At 43.8% G+C, this 24,547-nt stretch overlaps 9 protein-coding genes across 9 annotated transcripts; 3 read left to right on the top strand and 6 right to left on the bottom strand.

The window, feature by feature from the left end:
* Window positions 1–648: 648 nt before the first annotated feature.
* On the top strand, window positions 649–2,930 carry EURHEDRAFT_455830 (uncharacterized protein; the record flags this gene model as incomplete). The annotated part of the gene is made up of 10 exons (XM_040784304.1): window positions 649–752; window positions 811–907; window positions 966–1,164; window positions 1,252–1,440; window positions 1,498–1,694; window positions 1,765–1,945; window positions 2,004–2,180; window positions 2,250–2,465; window positions 2,532–2,730; window positions 2,789–2,930. The coding sequence occupies 10 exons, from the start codon at window positions 649–651 to the stop codon at window positions 2,928–2,930; spliced, it is 1,701 nt and encodes a 566-aa protein (XP_040638942.1).
* Window positions 2,931–4,834: 1,904 nt separating this feature from the next.
* Window positions 4,835–6,783, bottom strand: EURHEDRAFT_377351 (uncharacterized protein; the record flags this gene model as incomplete). The annotated part of the gene is made up of 4 exons (XM_040778956.1): window positions 4,835–5,553; window positions 5,875–6,246; window positions 6,296–6,481; window positions 6,537–6,783. 4 exons carry the CDS (start codon window positions 6,781–6,783, stop codon window positions 4,835–4,837), a joined length of 1,524 nt encoding a protein of 507 aa, XP_040638943.1.
* A 1,939-nt stretch (window positions 6,784–8,722) lies between these two features.
* EURHEDRAFT_455378 (ribonuclease III) lies at window positions 8,723–9,225 on the bottom strand (the record flags this gene model as incomplete). The annotated part of the gene is made up of 2 exons (XM_040784268.1): window positions 8,723–8,950; window positions 8,983–9,225. 2 exons carry the CDS (start codon window positions 9,223–9,225, stop codon window positions 8,723–8,725), a joined length of 471 nt encoding a protein of 156 aa, XP_040638944.1.
* A 2,118-nt stretch (window positions 9,226–11,343) lies between these two features.
* Window positions 11,344–12,250, bottom strand: EURHEDRAFT_455647 (uncharacterized protein; the record flags this gene model as incomplete). Its single annotated transcript, XM_040784290.1, has 3 exons — window positions 11,344–11,636; window positions 11,703–11,805; window positions 11,867–12,250. The coding sequence occupies 3 exons, from the start codon at window positions 12,248–12,250 to the stop codon at window positions 11,344–11,346; spliced, it is 780 nt and encodes a 259-aa protein (XP_040638945.1).
* A 1,367-nt stretch (window positions 12,251–13,617) lies between these two features.
* On the bottom strand, window positions 13,618–14,703 carry EURHEDRAFT_412068 (uncharacterized protein). Its single transcript, XM_040781808.1, has one exon. The coding sequence runs from the start codon at window positions 14,367–14,369 to the stop codon at window positions 13,725–13,727; it is 645 nt and encodes a 214-aa protein (XP_040638946.1). The 5' UTR covers window positions 14,370–14,703; the 3' UTR covers window positions 13,618–13,724.
* Window positions 14,704–14,717: 14 nt separating this feature from the next.
* EURHEDRAFT_412069 (uncharacterized protein) lies at window positions 14,718–15,357 on the top strand. The gene is made up of 2 exons (XM_040781809.1): window positions 14,718–14,735; window positions 14,797–15,357. The coding sequence occupies exon 2, from the start codon at window positions 14,844–14,846 to the stop codon at window positions 15,159–15,161; it is 318 nt and encodes a 105-aa protein (XP_040638947.1). The 5' UTR covers window positions 14,718–14,735; window positions 14,797–14,843; the 3' UTR covers window positions 15,162–15,357.
* Window positions 15,358–15,624: 267 nt separating this feature from the next.
* Window positions 15,625–16,944, bottom strand: EURHEDRAFT_412070 (WD40 repeat domain-containing protein). Its single transcript, XM_040781810.1, has one exon. It carries the CDS (start codon window positions 16,455–16,457, stop codon window positions 15,750–15,752), a length of 708 nt encoding a protein of 235 aa, XP_040638948.1. The 5' UTR covers window positions 16,458–16,944; the 3' UTR covers window positions 15,625–15,749.
* Window positions 16,945–19,295: 2,351 nt separating this feature from the next.
* Window positions 19,296–22,052, bottom strand: EURHEDRAFT_455543 (uncharacterized protein; the record flags this gene model as incomplete). The annotated part of the gene is made up of 3 exons (XM_040784280.1): window positions 19,296–20,535; window positions 20,600–21,608; window positions 21,650–22,052. 3 exons carry the CDS (start codon window positions 22,050–22,052, stop codon window positions 19,296–19,298), a joined length of 2,652 nt encoding a protein of 883 aa, XP_040638949.1.
* Window positions 22,053–23,579: 1,527 nt separating this feature from the next.
* EURHEDRAFT_53434 (uncharacterized protein) lies at window positions 23,580–24,353 on the top strand. The gene has a single exon (XM_040787285.1). The coding sequence runs from the start codon at window positions 23,735–23,737 to the stop codon at window positions 24,143–24,145; it is 411 nt and encodes a 136-aa protein (XP_040638950.1). The 5' UTR covers window positions 23,580–23,734; the 3' UTR covers window positions 24,146–24,353.
* The last annotated feature ends 194 nt before the right edge of the window (window positions 24,354–24,547 follow it).

A 24,547-nucleotide genomic window follows, 5' to 3' on the forward strand; every position in this document is an offset into this window, starting at 1 on the left:
ACTCCGCCTAAGGAGGGGGGTTATGTGACGACTCATATATGACGGCTCATATATGACGGCTCAACACTGCAGCAATGAATGATACATCGCAAATGCTGCTACTCAACCATGTCGGCAACAACCTCTATAAAACCCCTTCATTACCTAGATAGATTTCCTCTTCTCTTTTCTTCTCTAGATTCGATATTTTCGTCGATGGCTACAATAGTTTAGATAGGAATATCGATTCATTATTATCTACTATTCCGAGCCCGTGACACTAACTAGATAGAAGGAAGAAAATATTCTTATTCAGCTAACTGATGCCTCAACGAAGCCATTGAAGGTCCTTAAATTAGAATATACAAGTGATCTTCCGGAATATCCATCTACTGATCCTAATGGATATGGGTATGTTATAAATGTGCCGCCGAATCAACAGAGGGAAACTGTAGAGGACATGGTTAACAGTGTAAATATTTCACAAGTACCTTACAAGCACTTGGTAAGCAGATACTAAGCACTTTATAGATTCAGTACTGTGTTCGACAAAATTATCGCAACCGGCCTTCCAGCCATTCTTCATTCCTAGGAACATCATATACTAGCTCCTCTTATAGATGTTCTGGTATAAAGATCTGTGAATATGCCGGTATACAACTGAAAAATATGCATCACACTCATGTTACAGATGATTTATGGACAATTTTGCAAGATATTCGACAGCGCATTCATGAGATGGAAAGAGATACAACCAAAGATGCTGCATATAGGTAAGAAGTACTTATCAAGCATTCCATTATCAAGTATTAACTACTTATGATTCAATAGATTTTATCGATCAGCAAAAAATCTCTTTAAAAATCAACTATCTTGTTATCACTTTCAGAATTCTTGCCAGCCTAAGTTAACCCAAAGCTCCATTCCGGTAATTATTTATCCTAAGTGCTTATGGACTGCTTATTATAGTTGCTAATCAATTATAGAATCCTCTAGGTGGTTTCGATTTCTATGTTAGATGCATCAATGCACCATCAGACCCTGCAGGTCATTATACCTATAGAGTTCCAAAGAATGGCTCAGTGCACCTTCAGTTTCTTGAGGGATTGTTGAATAATGAAATTATTATGGATATGGAAGAGTGCGGTGCTGTTGAATCGATCAAGTCAAAGTCACTGTATTGTGGTAAGTGCTTATAAAATACTTAAAAACTGCTTGCTAAGTACTTATTGTCTCCAGCATATGATCATCCTCAGGGACCTGGAAAATTAGTACATGCTAAATGTAATGTGACTTTCCATTGGTTAATTCCCACTGATTTAAGTCAAAATCCATATTTTGTCTTTATGTCTCATGGTGTTCATACACATGTTCCTCCACCTCCACGAAAGGCACCTGCAAAAATTATGAATGGAATTCTGCAATTGATAAATCAGGCTCGGAGCCCAAGCTTGACACTGGGTAAGTGCTTCCTAAGTGCCTGATAAGTACTTAATGAGTGTTGATAAATGGCTTTAGGTACATTTCTTAAAAGTCCAGCATTACAATCATTCTGTGCTGAGCATAATTGCCATACAATTCAGCAAATTCATGAGAGTTTCTCAAATATGGACCCAATTCAAGCTGTCATTCGAAAACAAAGACTTCTCCATTATCCAGCTGGTCAGAATGTCAATGGTGTAATGTTCGAATTAGGAAAGAACAAAGATCTTCAGGTAAGTACTTCATAACTGCTTGTTCAGTACTCTATAACTACATAATAACTTATCAATTTTTAACATTTAGGAGTACATACATGAAGTTTATCAACAAAATGATCAGATCATGATAATATGCATACTGAAAGAGCAAGCTGAATTACTTCATACATTATCTTCTATAGAGATTGATATGTCATTCAAACGAGTACAATCAAAAGAGATGAAGGAGGTGGTATTTGCCACATATTTAGCAGATCAGAAAAAGAGTAAGTAAGAGTACTTTTCAACCACTTACTAACCACTTACTAACTGCTGGCTAATTAGTTATGACTCTTTGTCGTGTCTTTACAACTGAAGACACTACAGAGGGCTATTATATCTTATTCAAGAAGATCTATCATATTGTGTATAAGTTGACAGGCAAGAGGATTACCTTTCGTGCCCTACATGGTACTGGTCTTCATGCTCTGGTAATGGATATGGACAATAAGCAAATTGAAGGTATCTAATAGGCACTCCCTGGCCATTTCACAATCAGTCATCAAGCAGCGGCTAACTAATTGGCAATAGGATTGGCTCAGTTTCTAATGGAGATTGATCCAGACCACCATTCACGTATATGGCTTCTAAAGAATGTTCTTCTTCTATGTCGAGTTCATTTCCTACGAGGGATTCGTGAAACTCTTCAAACTCATTCTCTTAATCCATACATCGGGACACGCATGGCTGCGCTTTTAGAATGTGAGTCTGAAGAGGACTATCATAAATGGTGTGATCTGTTAATCAGTAAGTACTTTCTTACTAACTAATTCAAATGCAAATTTTGAATAGTTAATAACTAACTATTTATAGAACATGAACATCCTGCAATTCAGAACTGGGCTCGTCATAAAAAGAGTGCGGTAATTGCAGCAGGTCTCAATAAGTATTGTTCTCTTATACCACATCATATCTTTGATATGGTGCGAAAGAGTACTAATGCTGTTGAACAAACTCATAATAAATCCAATCATCGTGGAAAGCAATTGACATTGCTTCAAGCAATTCTTGAGTATGTACCTAATAACCACTTGTAAAGCACTTACTAACCACTCATTAAATACATCTAGATCATTGAAGCTAGATATACAGGACGTGCAGCAGAATCGAAGCTATAATTCATATGGTCTTCGACACCGCTATGCAACTCAAACTTTGGAGGCTAGCTTTCTAAGACATATGGCACGATCTGGTATGTATTTATTGTTATAGCTTGAAACCCCAATTGCAAGTGCTTGAGAAGCACATATAAACTGATTAACTCTTATAGAATCAGCTCGACAAACAGAATCTAACTCACCTGAGTTGAATATACAAGATCAAGATCAAGATCATATTTTCTTTCCCTCATCTAGTAGCGGAAGACCATTGCAACGAACTCCAAGTCGAAGGGGGAGCATGAGCCGGCGAGGGAGCTCTCGAGCTAGATCAAGGTAAGATCTATCTTAAATAGTCCTTAACTATTTGACAGCTACTTATAAAGTACTTACTAACTGCTTTATCTTTCTAGCTCATCCCAAGTTAGTCTCCAACGAGTTGCTACAGCTAATTCACATGAGCAATATCAAAATACAGAGCTACAGAACCTGGAGGAGGAATTGAAGATAAACAATCTAAAGGCCGAATTACTTGCAAAGCAGATTGAAATCAAGAAAAGAGAACGTGAGCTACGTGAGTTAGAGTTAGAAAATGGAGGACAGCATTAATCATTAATACATATATTTATGTACTTAATAACTGTTTTTTAAGTAGTTGTAACTGAGCTTCCAGATAATCACTATATACGGGAACCGGAGAGATATATATACTATAAGTACGCTTTCCCTACACATACACATACACATACGTAAGCCGTCAAACTGCTGAATAGCATTAATAATTGTTTTGCAAATATTTATTAACTAATTTAAATTATAATCAATGCTTAAGCAGTAATCTCAAGTCTGTTTTAAAGCACTCATATTAGCCAGCATCGTAGTTGGCAATAGGTATGGTAAAAGCTCTGAAATTTAAATAACGGTAAGAATATTACACAATGAAGTTACGTGTGGCGCTTGCGTGCACGAGCCATATTCCACACGCCTGACTGGCCTTGGCACGCTAGTGCGTGGCGTTAGCTTTTAGCGTGTCGAACCCAACTACTTTCTGACCGAGCGGCGCCAAATCTACGAATCTCCGAATTACACCCCCTATTCCTCTTCTCTACCACTTCTACATCATGAATTCTGTTTCTAAGGAAGAAAGACTGCAATTAGCATTGAGAGCTTTTAAGAATGGTCAATTTAAAACTAAAAAGGCAGCTTCTGTAGCCTTTGATGTGCCTGAAACCACTCTGCGAAGACGACTACAAGGAACCACTTCACGCATGCAAAAGATCTCTAATTGCCAAAAACTATCACCTACAGAGGAATCGACACTCTCAGCATGGACCCTAGATATGGATAAACGTGGTCCGCCTTTGCAATTGCCAACTGTTAGCTATCTGGCTCAGCTTCTACTCTCAGCCCGCCATGGTGTCTAGATCAGCTTTCATCTACATTCATCCCATTAGCCAGAACGTTAGATGGACTTTTATAATGTATACGGAAACCAGTACAGTCTCTTGGTTGGAAGATAGGCCAGGGCATCTCATAGACCAAGCTAGAATATTTAATAGTTTCATGAAATTGTGAGACCGTTGCAAAAACATAATCTATCTAGTGCGGCCCCGTGGAACGTGAATCTGCCATATTTTTGAGGGTCGTGCTCCAGTATACTTGGATTGAGCCCTGAGTTCGACCTGGAAATCAGTTCGAAAATAACTTTGTCACCGCTGACCAAGGCCGTCTCTCATCCCTTCTTAGCTTCAGCAGAAGGTCCACCTCTTCACGGGACCATGTCATACCCTTCCTGGAGCTCCCATGGGGCTCACTGTAATCAGGTGGGTGAGTCAAGCGACTTGCTGACCGCACATATCTGTTCCCGGATTTCATCGGATCAGATCTATGAATGTGACATGGTAGCGCGCCTTCCAACAACCAAGGAAGAAATTGCAAACGTTCGTCAAGCGGTAAAGACAGGAAGTGTGAACGAAGCACCGAAAATGAATCTTCCCCTGCAATAGATGTAGAGAGACCTCAGACCCATTTGGATGATTGTTCATGTGATTGGTGCGGCTTTCGCTTGCGAGATTTAGACTTTTTGTCGCCGTGCGAGGTATCAAGAGGGCTCTCAGAAGAATAAATGCCGGCTTCAGTACTGAGATAGGAGTGAGGGGACTGCTGATGACCCCTGGTGTGAGGGGGGCTAATTGACCTAGGATTACCGTCCTGCCCCTTTGAGATGGAGTCTTGCTGGTCCGGTGCATTGCAGAAAACGGGTGGAGGGTCTGGATATGGACATATCATCTCCGAAACTGTAGGACTATCACTCTGCGGGGACGGTTGACGCAGATCTCCTGCCTCCCAGGGCCCATTATCAGTGAGAATTAGAGGGTCAATGGGAATGTCATTTTGTATACCTGGCATATTGCCAGCCACTTGCGCCCTTGCGGAAATTTCCGGGCCATGGTCACTCAAATCGGACGACTTCTCAGAAGGCATCTCAGATGTTGATGGTGTAGACGCTGGTGGAATGACATCTGGGAGAAATGTTATGATATACGCATTCCGAGGGCCATGGGGCTGGATACGTAGAATTCCCCAGCCAAAGACCTCCTGTGCTCCATCAATGAATGCAATGCTGCTGTCCTGTGGTCTCTGGGACAGACACAAATGCTCTCTAGTAGCATCATTGGCCATGGATGAAGTGCTTCCAGCTGTTGTCTTCACCCTCGGTGGATGCCTGCGCGTCTTCGCTGGGCATTCTTTTAGCTCACCATTAGGTCTGCATACCGACGTTGAAGAATCTTCAACTAGCCCACCTGCTGCCGGACTACTCTCGCTATTGTGGTTATTCTTGGAATCTTGGCAACCTCAGACCATTCGGGGTGCAGGTTCCTTAGTGGTCCTTGTCGCTTGACTGTCTGGCTGACAGATCGGCGTAATCTCGGTAATGGATGGGAATTGTTTTGCCCTTCCAGGTCTTGCCTGTGGATGACGACACAGAGAGAGAAAGCGACCTGCAGGTATTTTCAAAGGTATGTTAGGATGGGTTTGCTTGGAACCGGAGGCGGCACCTTCCCCATCATTGTCATCGGGTCTCTCATCTCTCCCACCCGTATCGGCACTTGGATTTTCGACCCCAAGGCTGCTGTATCGGAGGCTTTCAGTAATGTTCACCTCATCCATTGCATTTTCATCTTCATGGCTTGGGGTGGCCTCGCCTTTAGATTCCTCGACAGCCGTTTCCTCAGACTGAATATTCTCAGCTCGAGATTCACCTCCGATGTTCAGTGTGTTATCCAAGACGCCCATTGAAGGCGACTGAGAGATCCGCGCGTATGAGTTGCTACATACTGGCGGTGACATTCTTGCACTGCTCTGGCGGCCAATTCCAAAAGCCTCAACGTGATCTTCAGGCAAGCCCAGACTAGTGGCCACTGGAGGGTCTATTGTGTATTAGGAAAATTTAAAAAGCCACTGGTGAATCATGCGTACCTGGATACTCTTGCTCAGTTCCAACCTGTTCCAAGTTTGAATAATTGGCGGTCTCCATCGATGGAAACACCTGCTGATGCGACTGCTCCTGCATGACGTCGTCCACTTCGACAGCCGGTCCATGATGCACAATTTCACGACCATCACCATCATTGGTCTGTAGTTGTGTCGCCTCTGCCACTGAATCTACATGTCCAACATTGGTAAGCTATGAGGCGTGTCCACTGTAGGTCGAGCATACCAATTGTTGAGGGCGCGTTCTGGCTCGAAAATATATCCTTGACATTCTTACCCTGGTGGCCACGGGCGTTGTTTGTCTTTGTACCCTGCTCAGACACTATCGAGCTGTTTTCTACCGGACAAGTGTCCTCAAACTCGATATCAAATTCATTGCGAACTGCCGTTGTAGTCCCACTGGAGGACACCCTCAGATCTTGAGACTGTTGGAAGGTTCCTGGTGTACCATTCTGGGCGGGAATGTTCGCCATCGTGGGGGGCACATGATTTAAATGAAATGGGACTAGTCGGGGGTGACAGGCGTGCTGGAACTGAAGGGACTTGGTACGGCTTCAACGAGAAGTAGGAAAGACATGTGAGCGCGGTTTAGGTGGAGAAGGTTGATAGCAGAAGTTGATAGCAGAAGTTGATATTATCAAGGCTGATATTCATTGTTTAAAACAAACTTTAAAAGAATCAAAAATGAGAGGCAGAAAATGAAAAGGGAGGCGATGATGGTATGGGGAGAGTTGATACTCTCAGACGGAAAGATAGGATTTTATAGCCCAAAGCACAAATATCATGCAATAGACCTGGCACAATGGCACACAGCCCAGAGACCACAAAATCCGTCGACCCGCATGCTGATCAGTGAAAATAAAAACAGTGACCCAGCCATTTACATCCATAATCACAAGTTCACCTCCGTATACCCCTATCAATAAGTGGAAAATCCAACAGTAGAGATACGCAATCAAACAACGCAGGATCCACTGCGCACATAATTGCCTCTTGAGAGTCAGCCCAAGTCAGGCTGCTAGCAGTATGAACGGTTCCAAAAATCACAGGATTGCAACAGAATATCTCAGCATGATGAATCCCGAATGTAACCAATCAGGCATATCAGTTTCCCACTTGAGGCAATCGGAAAACGCGCCAAACGGCCCATCAATTCTAGGCTTTGGCCGGGTAATGCAACAGGAACTCCCAAAGGCCTGCTGTCAGGAAGAGCCGCAAAAACGCGGCATTTTTGCCATTGGTGTTCAAATTCAGCTGACTCTGCGGAAATAACACTTGTCAGTGAGCCAAATGGCTCAACAATTCCAGGCCCTGGCCGGGTGATGCAACACGAATTCCCAAAGACCCGTTATCAGGAAGAGCGGCATAAACGGAGCGTTTTTGCCATTGGTGTTCAGATCCGGCTGCTTTGCAGAGGCAACACTTGCCGATGCTGGATGATTCAGAGCAAGCACCGCCGCCTAGCTGGACACAATCATGGGCCGGCCAGCAGAACTCCTTTGAATGGCGTTCCTTCAGGTCATAATGTGATGACCGCAGGATCATATTGTGTCATCCAGTAATATCAGTGATTCGTACCATGGAGGCGGTTTATGGCTGCCTGACGGTTTCACACGTGCATATTGAAGGTGAGGAGATGGAGGCGGAGCGGTCCTTGTTGTTGTGCGGTCATCTCTGATGAGTGGAGATGGTGGGAACCGGAACGGTCTGATCCGGTGCACATAATGGGGAGCCGGAGGCGGCGTTGGTGAGGGAAGTAAAGGAAATGAGAAGTGGTTGTCAAGCGACGCACCAGCGGTCTTATATAGTCAGCGGACGATGTGAAGGCGGAGACAGGCGGCAGTTCCCTTCATAGTATAGCGTATTAGGCTAAACCTAATATAATACACACTAAACCGCATCTGATGCGCGAGACACCGACGCTAAACCCGAACGGGGGAGTTGCCAAAAACGGCCACGGTCTGGTAAATGCGAATTGTACAATAATCTTATATCTAATACAAATATTTAATGTTTTGATCTCGGGCTGTTGATGAACAACGCCTGTTACAGCACCATCAGTTACTATTCGGCTCTATGCCATTACCTTGGCTACGAAGGCCTACTGGGGTATAGGAGTAGACCTGCCTGGCCTGGCCCACGGGCCGCCCATTTGGCCTAAAGCGGAGTAAACTCCCGCTCGCGACTGGCATAAGGTATCCCTCTTCTATTGTAAATTTCGCTACATCAGCTTTACAAGAAGAAATTGTCCTGAATCGGTATGGAAGGCGACATATTATTCATAGCCCATAGGGCTCGGTAAGGACAATAAACTTGATTACTACTACTACACCATTATCAAAATCTGCGCGTGTTTCCACAAAGGTAAATTACTCTGGTATTTTAATTTTACATCCTGATGATGCTAGGAAACTAGTACAATTTCATTTCCTTCATGACATGCAAGACTTCGTCTGGATTTCTCTTTGAATCAATCCAAACAGCGCCGAGGATCGCTTCAACCATAGAAGAAAGAGTACCTTCTGGAACACTGCCATGATGAACGGGGTTTTTTATAATGTACCTATCCAACTTCAATTCTTCTGCTCTAGAGCTCAACACATTATTGCTTGCATGTGTTTTTAATAGGCGGTTACCATCCTCTATTGGGAGTTAGTCTCAATCCCGGGGACCGGGTTGTTTGACGACTTCCCGGTGCTTTGGCCACTTTCATACCACTGCTCTAGAAGGACCGTTGACAAGACTGAGTCGCCGAGGAGAGCAAGACGTTTGTTACCATGTCGATCTCCATGCACCGCAGGATCAGAAACAGAAGATCCAGCTGCTTGTAAGAGCTCTTCTAACAAATTATGGTCACTAAAGTGGTAATCAAGAAGGCTTTCCAGTTCTATTTCGAGCTGGGCGCGATCTTCCATAGCTTGGTTCAAGTAAGATGCTTAAACAGAAATCGAATAATGGAAGCGGGAAAAGGGATATGAAAATGAAAGGTTGAGAATGGGGCTGGGGTTTCCTCTTATTTTAAGCCTCCAATTCTCTGGATGATCTGAAATGACGCAAGATTCGACCGAGAAAGATACTATTGGATAGAGTTCCTTCGTGAACCCAAAGAAAGAAAGAGTGTGAAAATCCATAATCAATACGTCTAGCCTGGAAAACACCGTCACTAGTCATGGCCAAATGCAAAACCTATTCAGATCTCCTTTAATGTTACGTCTGCATGTCAAAAGTGACCTTCCCGCTCTCCTCTCTCACACCAACATCATCAACGCACCACCGAGGGAAAGAATGAAACCTTTGATCAGGATTTTCCTCATATTCTGATTAAGCTTTCTTGACGTAACCCTCCAGCTCGGTAGAAAAATTCTCAATAGGGTTGAAGTGCGGTGAGTAGGGTGGCAAATACAAAAGCTTAACTCCTGCACATCAGTGCACAGCTGCTTGACTCAGTCTGAGTGATGAAAAGACGCATTATCCATGATTAAGACGGATTTGGGTTCTGGCCATCTCCCACAGTGCTGGAGAAGCTGCTGGATGAAAGATTCAAAAACATACCATCAGTCGAGCCTTTGAAAATGCGAGACAAGATAACACCATCTAGCGCATATGTTGGCAGTATGTGGCACCGCTGGTCTCAATGGAAATTAGACTTGAAATGGCGTCACGCCAAGTGGAGACCATCCAGTCCATATTTATATCCAGCTCGCTTGTCACAGCCAGATTTGTGGACAAAACTAACTAATTGATATAAAACTCAGATAGCTGATGTTGATACTTTGCTTGTTGCTTTCTGCTGGGCTTTCTTTTTCGTCTACCTTGCTCAGGAAAGGGCACATTTAATACTAGATGATCATGACAGTATTTTAAATTCGTCACATAGGAAGATAGCCATCTCTTCAACGTAACGACCAGGCTCTTCAATTAGGTAATCACAAAAATGCTTCAAGCACTGGAGGGACTCTTGGAGGGGTGGTGCTTGATGGCCAGCCATCAGGAATAGGGGCAATCTGGCACTGCCGAACTAGTGATAGATCACTCACTATGTCTTGCAACCTTGGCCATTTCTGATGTGGATGATATTTTGCTGTGTGTCATATGACCAATAATTGCAATCTGCCAGGACTCTTAATTTCGTGCTATTTCGAGGTTGATTGGATGTTAAGAATACCGTGAATTGAGACAACCTCATGATAGACGGGGAAAATATTTATAAAACTTTCATAATACAGGCACATGCAGCTTACAGGCCATGTTTGCTCGGTGCTATACCGCTCCACGACCAAACAGACCTGCGATACTGGAGTAACCATATACAGATAGTATGTCTTCGCGATCTAGGGCTCGAAAAAGACTCCATATATAAATAATATGGGAAACCATATCGGCCATCACCGTGCAGGCTTGCCACATGCTCTATGTGGCCAACCTCGATGTCCACAGGGTCCTTCGTGGGTGTATCTGACAGTTAATTAACTAGTTAAAAACAATGTTAACATATCTAATCTGGTTCTCTGCGCAGCTGCCGAGGTGGCATTTCCTTATTACTACTTTGATGTGCCGTATTTGCCCTAATTTTAGTCCATGAAGCCAAAAATTCAATGGTAGCATTAGAATATTTGGCATTAATCTCTGTGACGGCTCACATATGATAGCTCATATACGGCGGCTCAACACTACGGCAATGGATGATACATCACAAACACTACCCAATCACGTCGCCAACGTTGCGTTTAAAACCACTTCATCATCTAGGTAGATTTCCTCCTTTTTCCTTTCTTCTCCAGATCCGATATTCTCGTCGATGGCTACAATAGTTTAGATAGGAATTCAATTCGTCATTATCTACTGTTCCGAGCCCGTGACAATCTCTGAATATAGGTGCTATTGAATTAACACGACTCAGGAACCAGAAGGGTTGGATGGAGACAGAAAGCAAAGTTTCTGCACTGCTTTGTCCACACCAACTTTGTTCTGGCCGCAGACGTAATGCAAAGTCTCATCAAAAATCACCTTTCCCAGCAATAGTACAAAGAATATTAACCGGACGTACACAGTGTGGTACAGCAATTTGAAGAAACGAGTGCTAAGAATCTTATTTTCAGCGTTATGATTGATGCTTTGCTTGTTCCTAGATGTACCTGAAGGAGATTTTCCACCGTCACGTCCGGTGGTGCGGCAATAAAGTCTACGGCAAGGAGACCCAAGGTGCCCCGTACCCCAGTCATGTTATCATGACCTAGAAGAGTGTGGGCAATATTACAGACTGCCCTAATATCTTGAAACTTTGCTTGAAGTGAGGACTTTCGAATCATGCTTTCACCAATGCCAGCTGCAAGAATTCGTCAATACCGCTTTATAGTTAACTAATATGGAGGATGTTTTATCGAATACTGACCAATTTTTACGTCACCTCCGTCATTGATCAAGACAGTGGAGCAGGACAAGTCTCCGTGGCAGATTTCTAGGTCATTATGGATATATTCCAAACCTTGAAGTATCTGCTTGCAGTTAGCCTGTTTACAACTCATCCCTCCCACAGATTCAGCTCAAGAGGAATACCCCTTTGCAAATAGTTGCAACTTCCACTTCACCGAGTCGGAACACATGGGACAGTCGCTGGAGTTCGTCTAGTGTGATACCCCATGCGTCGTAAAGGAAGAAGGCGACGCCATCTTTCAGATAAACTTCCTTTAAGCCCAACAAATTCGTATGAGTTACTTGCCTTAGGTACTTCACCCCATGGTCTTCCTCTTTAACAGCACAGTGACTGATGAATGAGACTGGGACTCCGTTGCGCATTTCAATGGCACAAATCCCACTCCCTGATGACTTTAATCCGACATAGGCACGACCAGTCTCTGCGTAAGGACTTCCCCTCTTAACAATACTTTCACTCCTGCTCATATATTGCCGAACATCTTGGGTCGAAGATCCTTTGGCCATGATTATTTCCTATGGGATGCCAATCTGGTTGCAGGTCTCTCTGTTATTTATCAGTCTTTTTAGCTGTATCACGCTATGTCCAAGAACAAATCTCCACGTGGCGATAGAAAGCTATATATCTTCAATGCACTCTGCCATGTCCATATGTCCTTAGGCATTGGCTTGTTGAAAGACACAGATGACATAGTAAACAGAGATGTAGCCTTTCAGCGCAGCTTATCGCAATGCGAAAGAATTGTTGATGTTGGTCAGATAGTTACAGCATTTGTTCTGGCAGACTTGGTCGACTTGAACACGTTATTCTGCCAGCATTAATACGGTCAGAAATGACATTGCACCAACATATGTTGGACTGCAACATCAGCGCTAGTGATACTGCATTGTAATTAAGAAGTATTCTATGCAGATCAAGAGTACCTCTTGAGGAAAAGTTGGTAGTTGCTCAACCTGAAAAGAATTAGTTCCTCCCACAAATAGGTCTAATGGAAGATTCCCAGCAATAGCAATTTGACCATTTCAAATGTAAGTTTAACAACTTATGGGTGAACATCTCATCACCAGGCAATTTATTGGAACAGTTCATAACCAACAAGTTTTAGGTCTTGGCAATCTCGAAGAATACGAAGGCCTTTTGCAATGTGTTCCAGTTGTTCTCTCAGATATTGTGGAATTTGTAAGTCACTCATATCCAGGACTTACAGCTTCGCCAGATTCATCCGCACTGTGGAACATTCATGGGCTTCCTATCTCGTTCCTCCTTCCGTTGTCCGTCATACCAAACAGCTTGTGCCATCTTAAGCTTTATCAACAGTACTAGCATTAAACTGCAGAAATCATAAAAGTCGCATATATGTCATCAATGTATTTTACTTAACTGTTAGTGAGACTAAGAGCTTAGATATGCTTCCTATACTAACAGCACCAGACAACCAATATTCAGTCAGGTCAGACTAGTATAAGGATCTAGTTTATTTTTGAACTACTTCCTACGATTTAAGTCGGGTCCCACTAAAATACACTTACTATGGCTTAAGCAATCTCCCTAAAGAGAGACTTACCAGTATTCGTGCTAGTGATTTTCAATCACTATGAGTAACATACAGAACGCAATGAAAGGTGTACAAGTTAAACTGTTGAAGTGATTAGGAACAAGGATGTCAGATTTTGGAACACAAGTGGAGATAATGAAGTCCCATCCTATAATTACAAGTGTAGCTGCTTGAAGAGGAAAACAATTCATATGCAATAACTGCACACATGTATAATCAAACTACAAGTTGCTTGACGAGAGAAACATTAATAATGAAGTCATCTGGGGTCCATTACGAGCTTACTTTACAGACCGAGATAATCGTACAAAAAAGGAAAGCGGGTATGGGAGTCAATTTAGGATGTAATGGTTTGACCTCGTACAAATCACTATGATCCAGCATGGGATTGCATATGAAGATGCCTACAACTTTGATGAGACTAGTTATGTACACCCCACCACATCGCCTATATCAGGGCCTGCGATCCATGCTTTGGAGCTATTCTTCCCGGGGTCAGTCGAGCTAGTGGCAGTGCCTGTAACAGTGATACTCGACACAGAAGCCGTAGAATCAGGTGATAATTTCTCAATGCCAGCCGTAACGGTGAGAAGATCATACGTGATCTGCGCGGCACTCAACTCCACAGTCGCAGATGTACTGGACAAGGACGTAGTAGATATATTCAAATGCCAGTGATTATCATATATCAAACAATTCGCACTTTGCGTGGACCCAATTACCGCACAATTCTGTGACTGCCCGGCAATGGAATAAACCGAGCCCGACAGTGCGGTTGAACTCATACTCCAGGCAAACGTCGACGGACCGCTGGTTATTGTCATAGGCAGGACGTATGATGAAAAAGAACAATATGCTAGTAAACTTTGAACACAGTTTATGGCGATAATGGTTTGGTTACTAGATGCATCGACGTTGACGATGCTGCCGCCCATGTTGCTAAAGACCTGGGCGTTGAGGGAGTTGTTTTCTTCGAAGATGGAGAGGATGGTTGTGCTTGGTGCCGGTGTTGTGGTTTGGGCGACTGTTATGGTTGCTAGTAGGGCTGTGAAAATGGCAATTTTCACCATTTCGGACGCTCGAAAAGATAGATAGAGTGGAAAAATTAATTGGGTTGAATTCCGATGCTCAGCTGGAACCACGCCGATTTATATAAAATGTAGTTCTTGTTGTTGAATGGGTGATAAAACGAAAAGATCTTAACATCTGTGCATGGCCCATGTACAGCTGGTTTGCACATGCTGCGTTTATTTGTTCAACACAGTTGTGGAGATTGTAAAGATTGACAAGCAACTCTTAAAGACGCACATTTTTCTACTAGAACGAGTCGCTCTTGGTATCAGCCCTGCCAATTCTATTCAAAATCACATAGATCGCGATTTCCACGCCTCTGCTATGAAACACGTTCGTGGAGTATGGTTAGATTTTTGTCAAAGGTACGGTGGGACTTTCCCGAGTTAACCATGCGGCTCCAAGAGAGGTGGCTCATCTGGAAAGTTGTGCCCGGCAGGATCAAGCACTTGATGCTTAGCGTCACAAGAAATATGGACGAATCAAACGCCCTGCAAAGTTCGGTGGAAACATATTCACCGCCGAATACTATCAATCATCGATTTCCATCTAACTTTCCACCGACCGATTATGGCAATGCAATGTACCAATTGCCTGCACACAACCACATATCACACCGTCATTTACGCTGCCAACGTTGTAACGGATTACGATCCACGGCATACCATGAATGGAATGCTCTGGACCCAGCCACATATCCAGCAGTAGGTGTATGCTCCAGAAGGCATACTGGTTGCTTAGGTGCGGTAGCAAGGACGCTTTGGTATATCCCTGAATTACCTGGTAGCTAGGGATATAGTTCTGAAATTCTTGCCCCCTTATCTGGGATGCCTGGGTTTGCTGAAATGGCATTTGATATCCTTACGTTGTCGTTGGGTATTCCGGAAGTAGGCGAATTTTGTTCGTCTTCCACTCAGTATGGCACGGTTGAAGTATCTAAACTCAGACCCTATATTCCCAGCATATAGAGTAGATAAATCAGTTGGCATTACAAATACTCATGTCCTCTTTTTCTAGCCAGCGTAAGAAATACTTAGTACAGAATGAATAGAGAAAGTAACAAAAAACTAATCTGGAAGATCCTATGCGCATTTCATTGAAGACATGGGGTATTTGTTTACGAAACATATGCTGGTATTAGCTTTCATGGCAGCAGGCAGCCGATGTCTTGGTTAAGAGACATCTTTTACATAGGAAAGCGAAGTCGGTCTCATAGATAAACCGAGTAGAGATTTCGGGTTTGGTGTTTACATAGTCACTAGTAACGGTCTGTTAAATTTTTGGAATTGCGTTATAGCAGCATGTCTTGTTATTCGAGACTGGGCTAGCTAAATTTGACCCACCGGCGAAACACCAGAAAAACCACCATTGGTATAGAGTTATGGGTCTTTCTTGAAATATCTTTCAAAATCATCCCTGTAAGCAGGTACTTGCTCGCATGTCTTGACATTCCAGGCCATAACACTTCCATCATCAAAACGTGATGTCACCGTCTGGTTATCTGGGGAGAAGACGATAGAATTAATATACTCAGAATGGCCCTTGAGGGTTCGAATATCCTGGCCTGAATTGACATCCCAAAGGTAAATGTTTCTGCTAATGCCAAAGAAAGCTAGGGTCTGACCATCTGGGGAGAAGACCATTTCTGTCAAGTAACTAAAATCGCCCTGGAGGGTCCGGAGCTCTTTGCCTGTCGCGACACACCAGAGCTTGACAGTCTCATCGTCAGAGACTGAGGCCACTGTCTGACCATCTGGAAAGAAGATCACAGATCCAACATTATCAGAATGGCCCTGGAGAGTCTTGAGTTCTTCACCTGTATTAACATTCCAGAGTCTGACAGTTCTATCATCAGAACCCGAGGCCACAATCTGACCCTCTGGGGAGATGTTCACAGAATTAATATGTTCAGAATGGCCCTGGAGTGCATGGAGCTTCCTTCCTGTCTTGGAGTCCAAGAGTATGATAGTCTTCCCAGAGTGTGAGGCCACTAGCTGATAGTCAGGGGAGCAGGCCAAAGATCGACCCGGGGTGGCAAGGTCCTGGAGCTCTACGCTCCACGAATTTTTTTCGATAGCACTTTTCATAGGCCAGGACAGAGCAACGAATATTAAAGCAAATATTGAATGAAATTATCGGGGCCGGATCGCTTTGAGCCGCATAAAAATACGAAATATCAGTAGGAAAGGTTCGAGGTAATAAGCTTAGAGAAATCTTTATATTGCCTAAAGATGACCCAGCTATCTTATACTAGAGTTAGTATGTCTCCCCACTTCAAAAATCTTGAAACGGGTCAGCCTGGAATGCTGGATGTGGAACAGGACTTTTAGTAGCACAAGATTGTAGCATAATGATAAGCAAGGGTAGACGTGACAAAGGATTACCTCTACTGTGACGCCTTCTCTGTCAAACTGACGCTAGATAGTTACAGAAGGCACCAGGCTCCCTGCAGTAGCTCAGTGCGGAGATGAAGAAGAGAGGAGAGGCGACTGTTGACAGAATACGAATTCAATGGGCCCCTATGTTTAGTGAGGTGAGCTTGAGTTGAATCTTCCAGGTTCCGATCTAGATCCTGGTATTATACACTGTCAGATACCGTGATCTGGTAGATACAGAACAGTCATTTAAAAGCTATTGATTTTCTGTTGGGAATATCATATCTTTAGCGTATTATTCGATTTGATTTGAAAGATAATCTGTGTGCTTTTGGTAAGGCAATATCGTATCACTGCACCACTGTGCTCAAAAAACAAATTACATTCTGATTGGCAGTCCCGATTCCTTCTATCCGCACAGATCTCTGTTCGATTCCATCTATCAAATGTCTAGTAACAAGTTGTGAACAGCACTCTTTCTAAATGCAATTGAAGTGTAAATATAGTAATGCAAACTACTCAGAATTAGTGATGATATTCCATGCTATTCTGAGCATCGTAGAGCAGTGGATAGTTTATTGGACCCAGAAGATTTTATTGCTGTTCAACAGTTTGTCGTTTGTTGAACAGCAAGTGATCTGCAAATTCCAATTCCAGCTCTCCGCATCAGTAGGGGCCATGTTATTGGCTTATTGCTGGCACTTGACCCACAAATGTTCCACTGTACGGCTCAACCGCGCATGTTGTTCATGAGGGTCTTTTGTTAACTCATCTGAATTTCAACGCTGTTGGTCATCACTAATGCCCCATAGCTTCTGAGCGCCTAATGCTTAAAACACATCAGTGTTGCACCATTTTACTGTTGATGCCCATAAGAAAGGAAATAAAAAAAAGCCAATATAAAGGGCCTAGATTCTTAGGAATCCAAGCTGAACCCTATGTTCTCAAGCTCTGAAATTGGTCTGCGCTTGAAGATAGCTTGCACATTTGACTCAAAAAGAAAAAATAGAACTGATAGCTGGCTTACTGGAGTGAGAGCGGGATAGCAAAGACCCGGTAGGGGAACTACAAAAAAGTCCGTTTACAGGTGTATTCAACATCCCTGGACGCTAGTGACGCTACAAGGCAGAGATGAACAAGTACACACAATCAAAACCACTTCACATTTTGCTTGTGAACCTGGCGACAGACCAACTGCATCTCTCACTTGCAGTCCCATGGTAAGGGCCTCGCCAGGAAATTCCAATGTGGACTGAACTGCGTGGCCTTGCAGCCTTATTTGAGAATTCCCGCATACGCTCAGGTATACACTCGGATGCGAAAGCAGTGTCACCCCTAACAATTGTTTTCTTGTTCTCAAAACCATATGCCAAGAATGCACTTAACCTCTTTTGTCATAATCCCGAAAACTTCTATTTTGGGAGAGCGTATCGTATGATTATTACATGTTTCAGCTATACAAGCGGTTTCTTAATGCAACATTCCTCTAACCCGCCAAAAATGATTCTCGCGAACGATCATATCCATCGTCAAGATGGCCCCCCGACTTCCATCATCCACTAGGGAGATGACCTACGGTATGATAGTGAGCAACGAGCTCACTGCATCACAAATGGCTAAGGCTGCCGACTGTCACAAACGAACAATCAAAAGGCATCGCTCCAACATGCGATTGTTTCGCAGTGTGACAGCACCCCCAAATAAAAGTGGATGGCCACGAAGCCTTACCCCTCTTATGGTCCAAGTTCTTTGTGACCATTTAGTTGAAAAGCCTCATTTGTATCTTGATGAGATGGCAGTTTTTCTATTGGACGAGTTTGGGGTATTATTAACAACATGAAGCATTCGCCGTGCGCTGAAATGCGTGGGCTGGTCAAAGAAAGCATCTAAGCAAAAAGCCAGAGAGTGCAACGCAAATTTACGTGATGTATATTTTCATTTTATATCAGACCCGATTAGATGGGTTATCGTTCTTTCGTCACACCCCTTGAAGCCTAAAGAGTGTGACCTCGCGATTCGAGTTTTTGATGAGATCATCCTGCACTTTGAATCTTAAACAGTTGACATCGACTACAGTATAAGCGAGTCACTCTTATTAGCCCTATAAAAACTGAGGTTCCTGAAAAAGACAAGTCCTTGAGCCTCTTCTTTTCCTTTATTCAGCAAAACCTGCCTGATGAAGGCAAAAGAGGAATTGGTCTTGACCAGTCTTTTATTACGTCTTGCTCGTTTCTCTAATTGGTAACCTGTAACTGCAGCCAGTCGGTATATTCCTTCATGATTACATCAATCAGCCCGCGAACTACGATTGAATCGGCATCGTCGGACATAGAGTGTACAGCTCCAGTACAGGCGGTGTAGGCACCGATGGTTGAGGTGATGGAGCCGATAGAACAGTGGCATTGATCGGAGGATATGTGGAACCAATTGCGAAGTTACTAGGAGATGTGCCGTACTGCTGAACTACTTTGATGTACTTAGGTATCAAACTTTGAAATACCATGGAGGAAGATGGATAAAGTGGTACATTACAGGCTTTCTCCTTCACTTTTATATGACTTCATTATCCTGTCCCCTGCTCATCAGTTCTTCTCTGAACTTTTCCATGTTTTCTCTTGTGATGAAATCAACAACCTCTTGTTTATTCCTCTTCACCCATCCAGCCCCCATTGCATCTTCGAACATCGGTAGTAATTTCCATTCGCAGAACCGACAAAGAAGCTCTGCATCATCCACAGAAAGGTCGTTATCATCTGCCCTGATGAGTAGAACGTCTCCAATCCCACATTGCCAATGCAAAGGCGCCCACCCCCACCGAGGACTGTTAATATTCGGATCCATGAACAGTTTGCACGCTGTGGAATTGCTGTCAGGATGCGTGTTAAAATCCCAATCCGGGCGATTGAGCCACTCGTCATTGGATGAAATTTTCCACGCTCTCACAGGTAACCCCACTAGATAAGAAATTGGCGATATTTCACCTTCAGAGGACAAGGCTCCGCGTGCAACGTGAGTTGGACCGACTGAGACATGAACAAAAGGCCCAGCCCCATTAAGCTTCTGCGTGCCGAAGCATGTTACTTTGACGCCAGAAATAGTGTTACGACTTTTGTCAATCTGGAACCCCTTCTCAATCTCTTTTACATCATCATCTCTGTAACTTAGAAAGTAGTCCAGGACGTGCCGGTAATCAGCAAGCGAAATGTCCCCATAAAAACTGGGGTCAGAGCCAATCCCTCTCTTCCGCAAGATGATCCCCGGCCCTCGCCAATCGCATGAAGTGGTTCCAGATGATCCAAGTGATCTGTACAGGCTCCGATTGGGCTTTGAGCCATCTATGAGGAAGGTGTCTCGAAACACAGCCTCAATAGTGTTTGGTAAAAGTTGATCGCGTCGCCGATTCCGTTGTATAAGTTTTCTTTCCAGGATTGGATTATCTCTGCCAAGGAAAGATTCCGCCTTCGCATATTCCCAAGGGCGATTGCAATCGTCCAATCGTTTTTCACAATAGACCCAGATGAGCGATGGATATGACTTGTCTTGCGGAAACTCTATGGCAAGTTTGTGGTTGTCTGAGGGACGTGGCGACTTCTCAGCATATTTCCTGCACAGAAGCTTATGGCTCGGCCAATCAGCCGCCTGGCATTCATTGGAGCAATACCTGGAGCTCTGACAGCGGGTACATAGGCGACCGGCGTTTGAGCCACACATGATGCAATCACTTAACTCAATTACATAACAAAAGGAAGCGGTTTTCGATCTTTTTGGGATAACTAAGGATGGATCATTTCTTTAGAAAAAAAAATTAGTAAGTAAAAATCAAGTTGACGGTTATTTGTGGGATAAACACGAACTGAAGGTAGAATTGAGTGCGGAATGTATCACTCCTCTGCTTTTGATCGTTGAGGAGGTGCTTTCGAAGTTCAAAATCTTGCAAAACAGAGCGTCCAAGAGAGGATATCACAGATGATTCAGCTAAAGGTTGACCAAACAGTCTTCTGGAGGCATCATCGCTCTCCACGATTCTCTGGACCAGCGTTTTGGCAAACCCTGCCAGAAGCTCTTCCAGGCTTTTGAGATGTGAATGAGCTATGCTCCAAGCCGGGTAACATTTTCCATGCCCTCCTCTGGTCCTGAACTGTAATGGTGACTTTTGCATAAAATTTTCACAAAGTAGACAAGCTTTCTTGCTGCACCCTAGATAGTATAGTGAAGGCTGCGGGTGTGAATGGTCTAAATACTTTAGTACCAGCTGAATTTCCGCATGAGTGCTGAACGGCTTGGAACAAGCCTTTTTGAACTTGTCGTTGAACTTATTCAGAGTTTCCCGCGTCGAAGGCGTGGCTACCGGTAGACCTAGACGTTCCCAAGCCTCGTGGATTGGTATTAGGTGTTTATTATCAAGAATGACAGGAAATGGGGGTCTATGGGCCTGTATCTTCAGTTTGCGAAATGCAGGTAATCTGCGAGCTGTTTCTTCAAGTAGGCGACATGCTGAAATTGGTCTGGCAAGGAAATGAATAAGTCGCCAGCCTCTATCACCAATGGTATTGCCAAAAGTTTCAATCAGATAATTGTGTGCACTAGGCCTTCGTGCTGAGTGATACGCTAAGCGTATGATGTACACTAAGGAATCTTCTGTATCCGTCCCCTGGGTTAAGGCCTGTTGGACAAGATTCATGATGGAAGAAGTTGGTTGAGAGCGCAGAAGCAAATTGGATTTTCTCGCCTTTGAAGTAAGCACATGGCGTAGATCAGACAATGTTTTCTTTAGGCGCGCTGCATTGTAGATTATGGTTTCTTCTTCAAAGTCAGACATAGAAAGATGGGCGAGTTTGCTGTTCCCTAAGAGCCTGTTAGCGCCTCATACAGCATTCCTTGGCCATAATTGTGACCATGCGTACGCATGAAATTCTCAATCTTAACGAAATAAGCCGAATCTTTCGCAGAATGGGGATCTGCCTCATTGGTATCAAAACCTGCATTCCTAACCACGTCGACTACCACATCATTAAACCCCTCCCGCAGACCTGTCGCGGTGACATGGTGCCATCCTCTGGTATGCGATAGTATTTCAGCCAGACAATCCAAGAATTTTTCTTTTATGCCTGTATCAGGTGGACCAAGAACTGTATTCACATCACTTGCAAATTCTTCGTCACTATTTTCGGCATCACTGGGATTCACTGTTGAGGGGGATAGAGGTGATTGGCTTTGTTGACAACTCAGGTAATGTAGAAGTTGGGCACTCCAAATTAGGTGCGCGAACGCGGTGCTATCAGAGGTTCTAAAGTTATTTTCATCCATTTTAGGGATGGTGAAGAGGTGAAGAGGTAGTTATTATCTACAAGATGAGAAAAGCTAGAGAGGTACTTTGGTTACTTAAGTTCAGATTTTATTGCCTAACAGCCAGAACCTGGCAACGTACGTCTCCGACAAAAAGCGGGGTGATTTCTAGTAATATGCATGAATTCGCACACCGCTATTCGAGCCATGTGTTGTCAGAAGGCTGGTTACATATTCTACCAACATCGATCTACGAGAAAATTCAATAAGCCTAAATGAATCTTGGTGTTTCTTGTCAGATTGTGAGAGTTGGGATTTTTGTCGGCCTGAACTGTAGCAAGTCAACATCCTCCAGACTACAACGACCGAAATTGCTGCCCAACCTAATTTGAACTACACGACCTTCCCTTTGACCAGTTGATCTACTTCCATAGTACCTCAAGTGCCCGGCAGTAGCACAGCCTAGTCTGGACCAACGCTGCCATGTTTCTTCGTGTCCATTATAGATCACCCAGGTTCAGTTTGGCCCAAACCAGGTTTTTCAGCAATATGTAGCACAAAGTGTCACGGGCTCGGAATAGTAGATAATAACGAACTGAATTCCTATCTAGACTATTGTAGCCATCGACGAGAATATCGAATCTGAAGAAGAAAAGAGAAGAGGAAATCTATCTGGATAATGAAGGGGTTTTTATAGAGATTGTTGACGACATGTCTGAGTAGCAGCATTCGTGATGTATCATCTCTTGCTGCAGTGTTAGGCCGTCATATATAAGCTGTCACATATGAGTCGTCACAACATGACTTGAGTTCTAGGGCTTTCCTTCTACTGTCACAGAGCACGAGCGCTCATGCTCTTGACAATTGTTATAGGCTACGCCTAAAGTGGTACTCGGAACAGGTCCTCGCAAGCACGTGATAACTCCGTTGGACGCCTCCGACGCGTCGGGCATACATTTACGCGAGCCTTTATATACTAGCTTCTCCCTCTCTCCTTCTTTCTCTCTTCATCGAATCCTTTTTGTATATAGCTAAACAATAGCTTTCGGGCTTAGCCCTTTACATAACCCTATGTCAAAAGAGAAAGGGATCAAACAGACTAACATCATTAACATGTCGTGACACTTTAAATAGAATTTGATAAATGGAAAACTATGGCAGTGCCCTTTCCATCTATGACATAGCATGATATATCTCCTTGCCTATGAGGCTATGAAGATAGGTAGGAGGCGGAGAGGACCAGAAAATGAGATGTCAGCCACGGCTTGGAAAGAATTCAGACCTCTCTTGATCCTGACTTAGACATTGTCTTGTTCCTTATGGTCCTTCCCATATTTTTATCCTTGTACAATTCTCCTGGATACACGCACCAGGTTCAACTTTTGTAGTCAGTACCGCTCCTCCTATCCCAAAAATGAATTATGCGTGCATTCATGTATAGCTCATTTTGTAACTCAGAGAAGTCCTAAATGCCTCTTGTGGAGCAACGGGCTCCTTGAATACACTGTCATCAGTGATCAGTCTTTATTTTGGAGTTGTTATTGAGCAATATGCACATACATGGCACAAGGCTATAGTGTTTCATGATGACGAGGCTGAATAGTACAATTTGCACTGGTCTTAACCTCACAGGGCAGTGATAGGCAGTAATTATTACTTGTAAAGTGGGCCTCAGTTGTAAAACAGAGACATTTTGCTATTCTATGGCATCACTAAATCAAAGCGGTCGGTCTTGTGAGGTAAGATTGCAGGCTTGGCTTTGCACGTTTTATTTGGCTCCCTTGTCAGGGTGCAGTGATCCTAGCCTGAGCGACCCCGAGTTGCTCCGGGATCACTCCAAGATCACTCCGGCGCAGTTCCCTGAGCGCTCCGGTCACGCATCACCTTGCTCTGGGTACGCTCCGGGCGGCTCAGGGAGCCAAAAGCGGCGAGAAGTCGGACCGAAAACGGAAAGGGCAAGTGTCGAGATTTCCGCAGAGAACATTTACAATAGTGGTGAAACGGGCGTGTTTTCTACAGCAGTGCGGATTCTCCAACGCCACCTGGCTACGACGAGGCCCCTCTATACAGTTATGGATAAAACGATAGGTCTTCCCTCTGAGAGATCCTCCTAGCTAGCCTCTCCCCTGCCTTCCTACATATGACTTTGAATGTTGTATCCAAGGATTTCCTCACTTCCCACACGGTCTCAAATAGAAGGATTGCTAGACTTGTGACTGGGTCTCCTCAACTATCAATGTAGGACTGCCAATACCACAGAATCACTTCTTCAAGTTGTGTATATAGTCACATATAGGTCTAAGGTAGACTTGACACCCGCACAGCCATGGACTAAGATTTGCTGGGACGGTGTACGAGTCAATCATCAATCAAATACAGTTGAGCTCTACAGTTAGGTGACCTCAACTGTAATCTACTAGTCAAACCCTCTGAAGGAGATATACCCCTTCGGACGAATGTATTACCACTTTCACAGCTACTGTTCTACCACTACCGCTAAGCACTATTTGCACTGT

This window comes from Aspergillus ruber (genome assembly GCF_000600275.1).
Source record: "Aspergillus ruber CBS 135680 unplaced genomic scaffold scaffold00012, whole genome shotgun sequence".
NCBI lineage: Eukaryota > Fungi > Ascomycota > Eurotiomycetes > Eurotiales > Aspergillaceae > Aspergillus > Aspergillus ruber.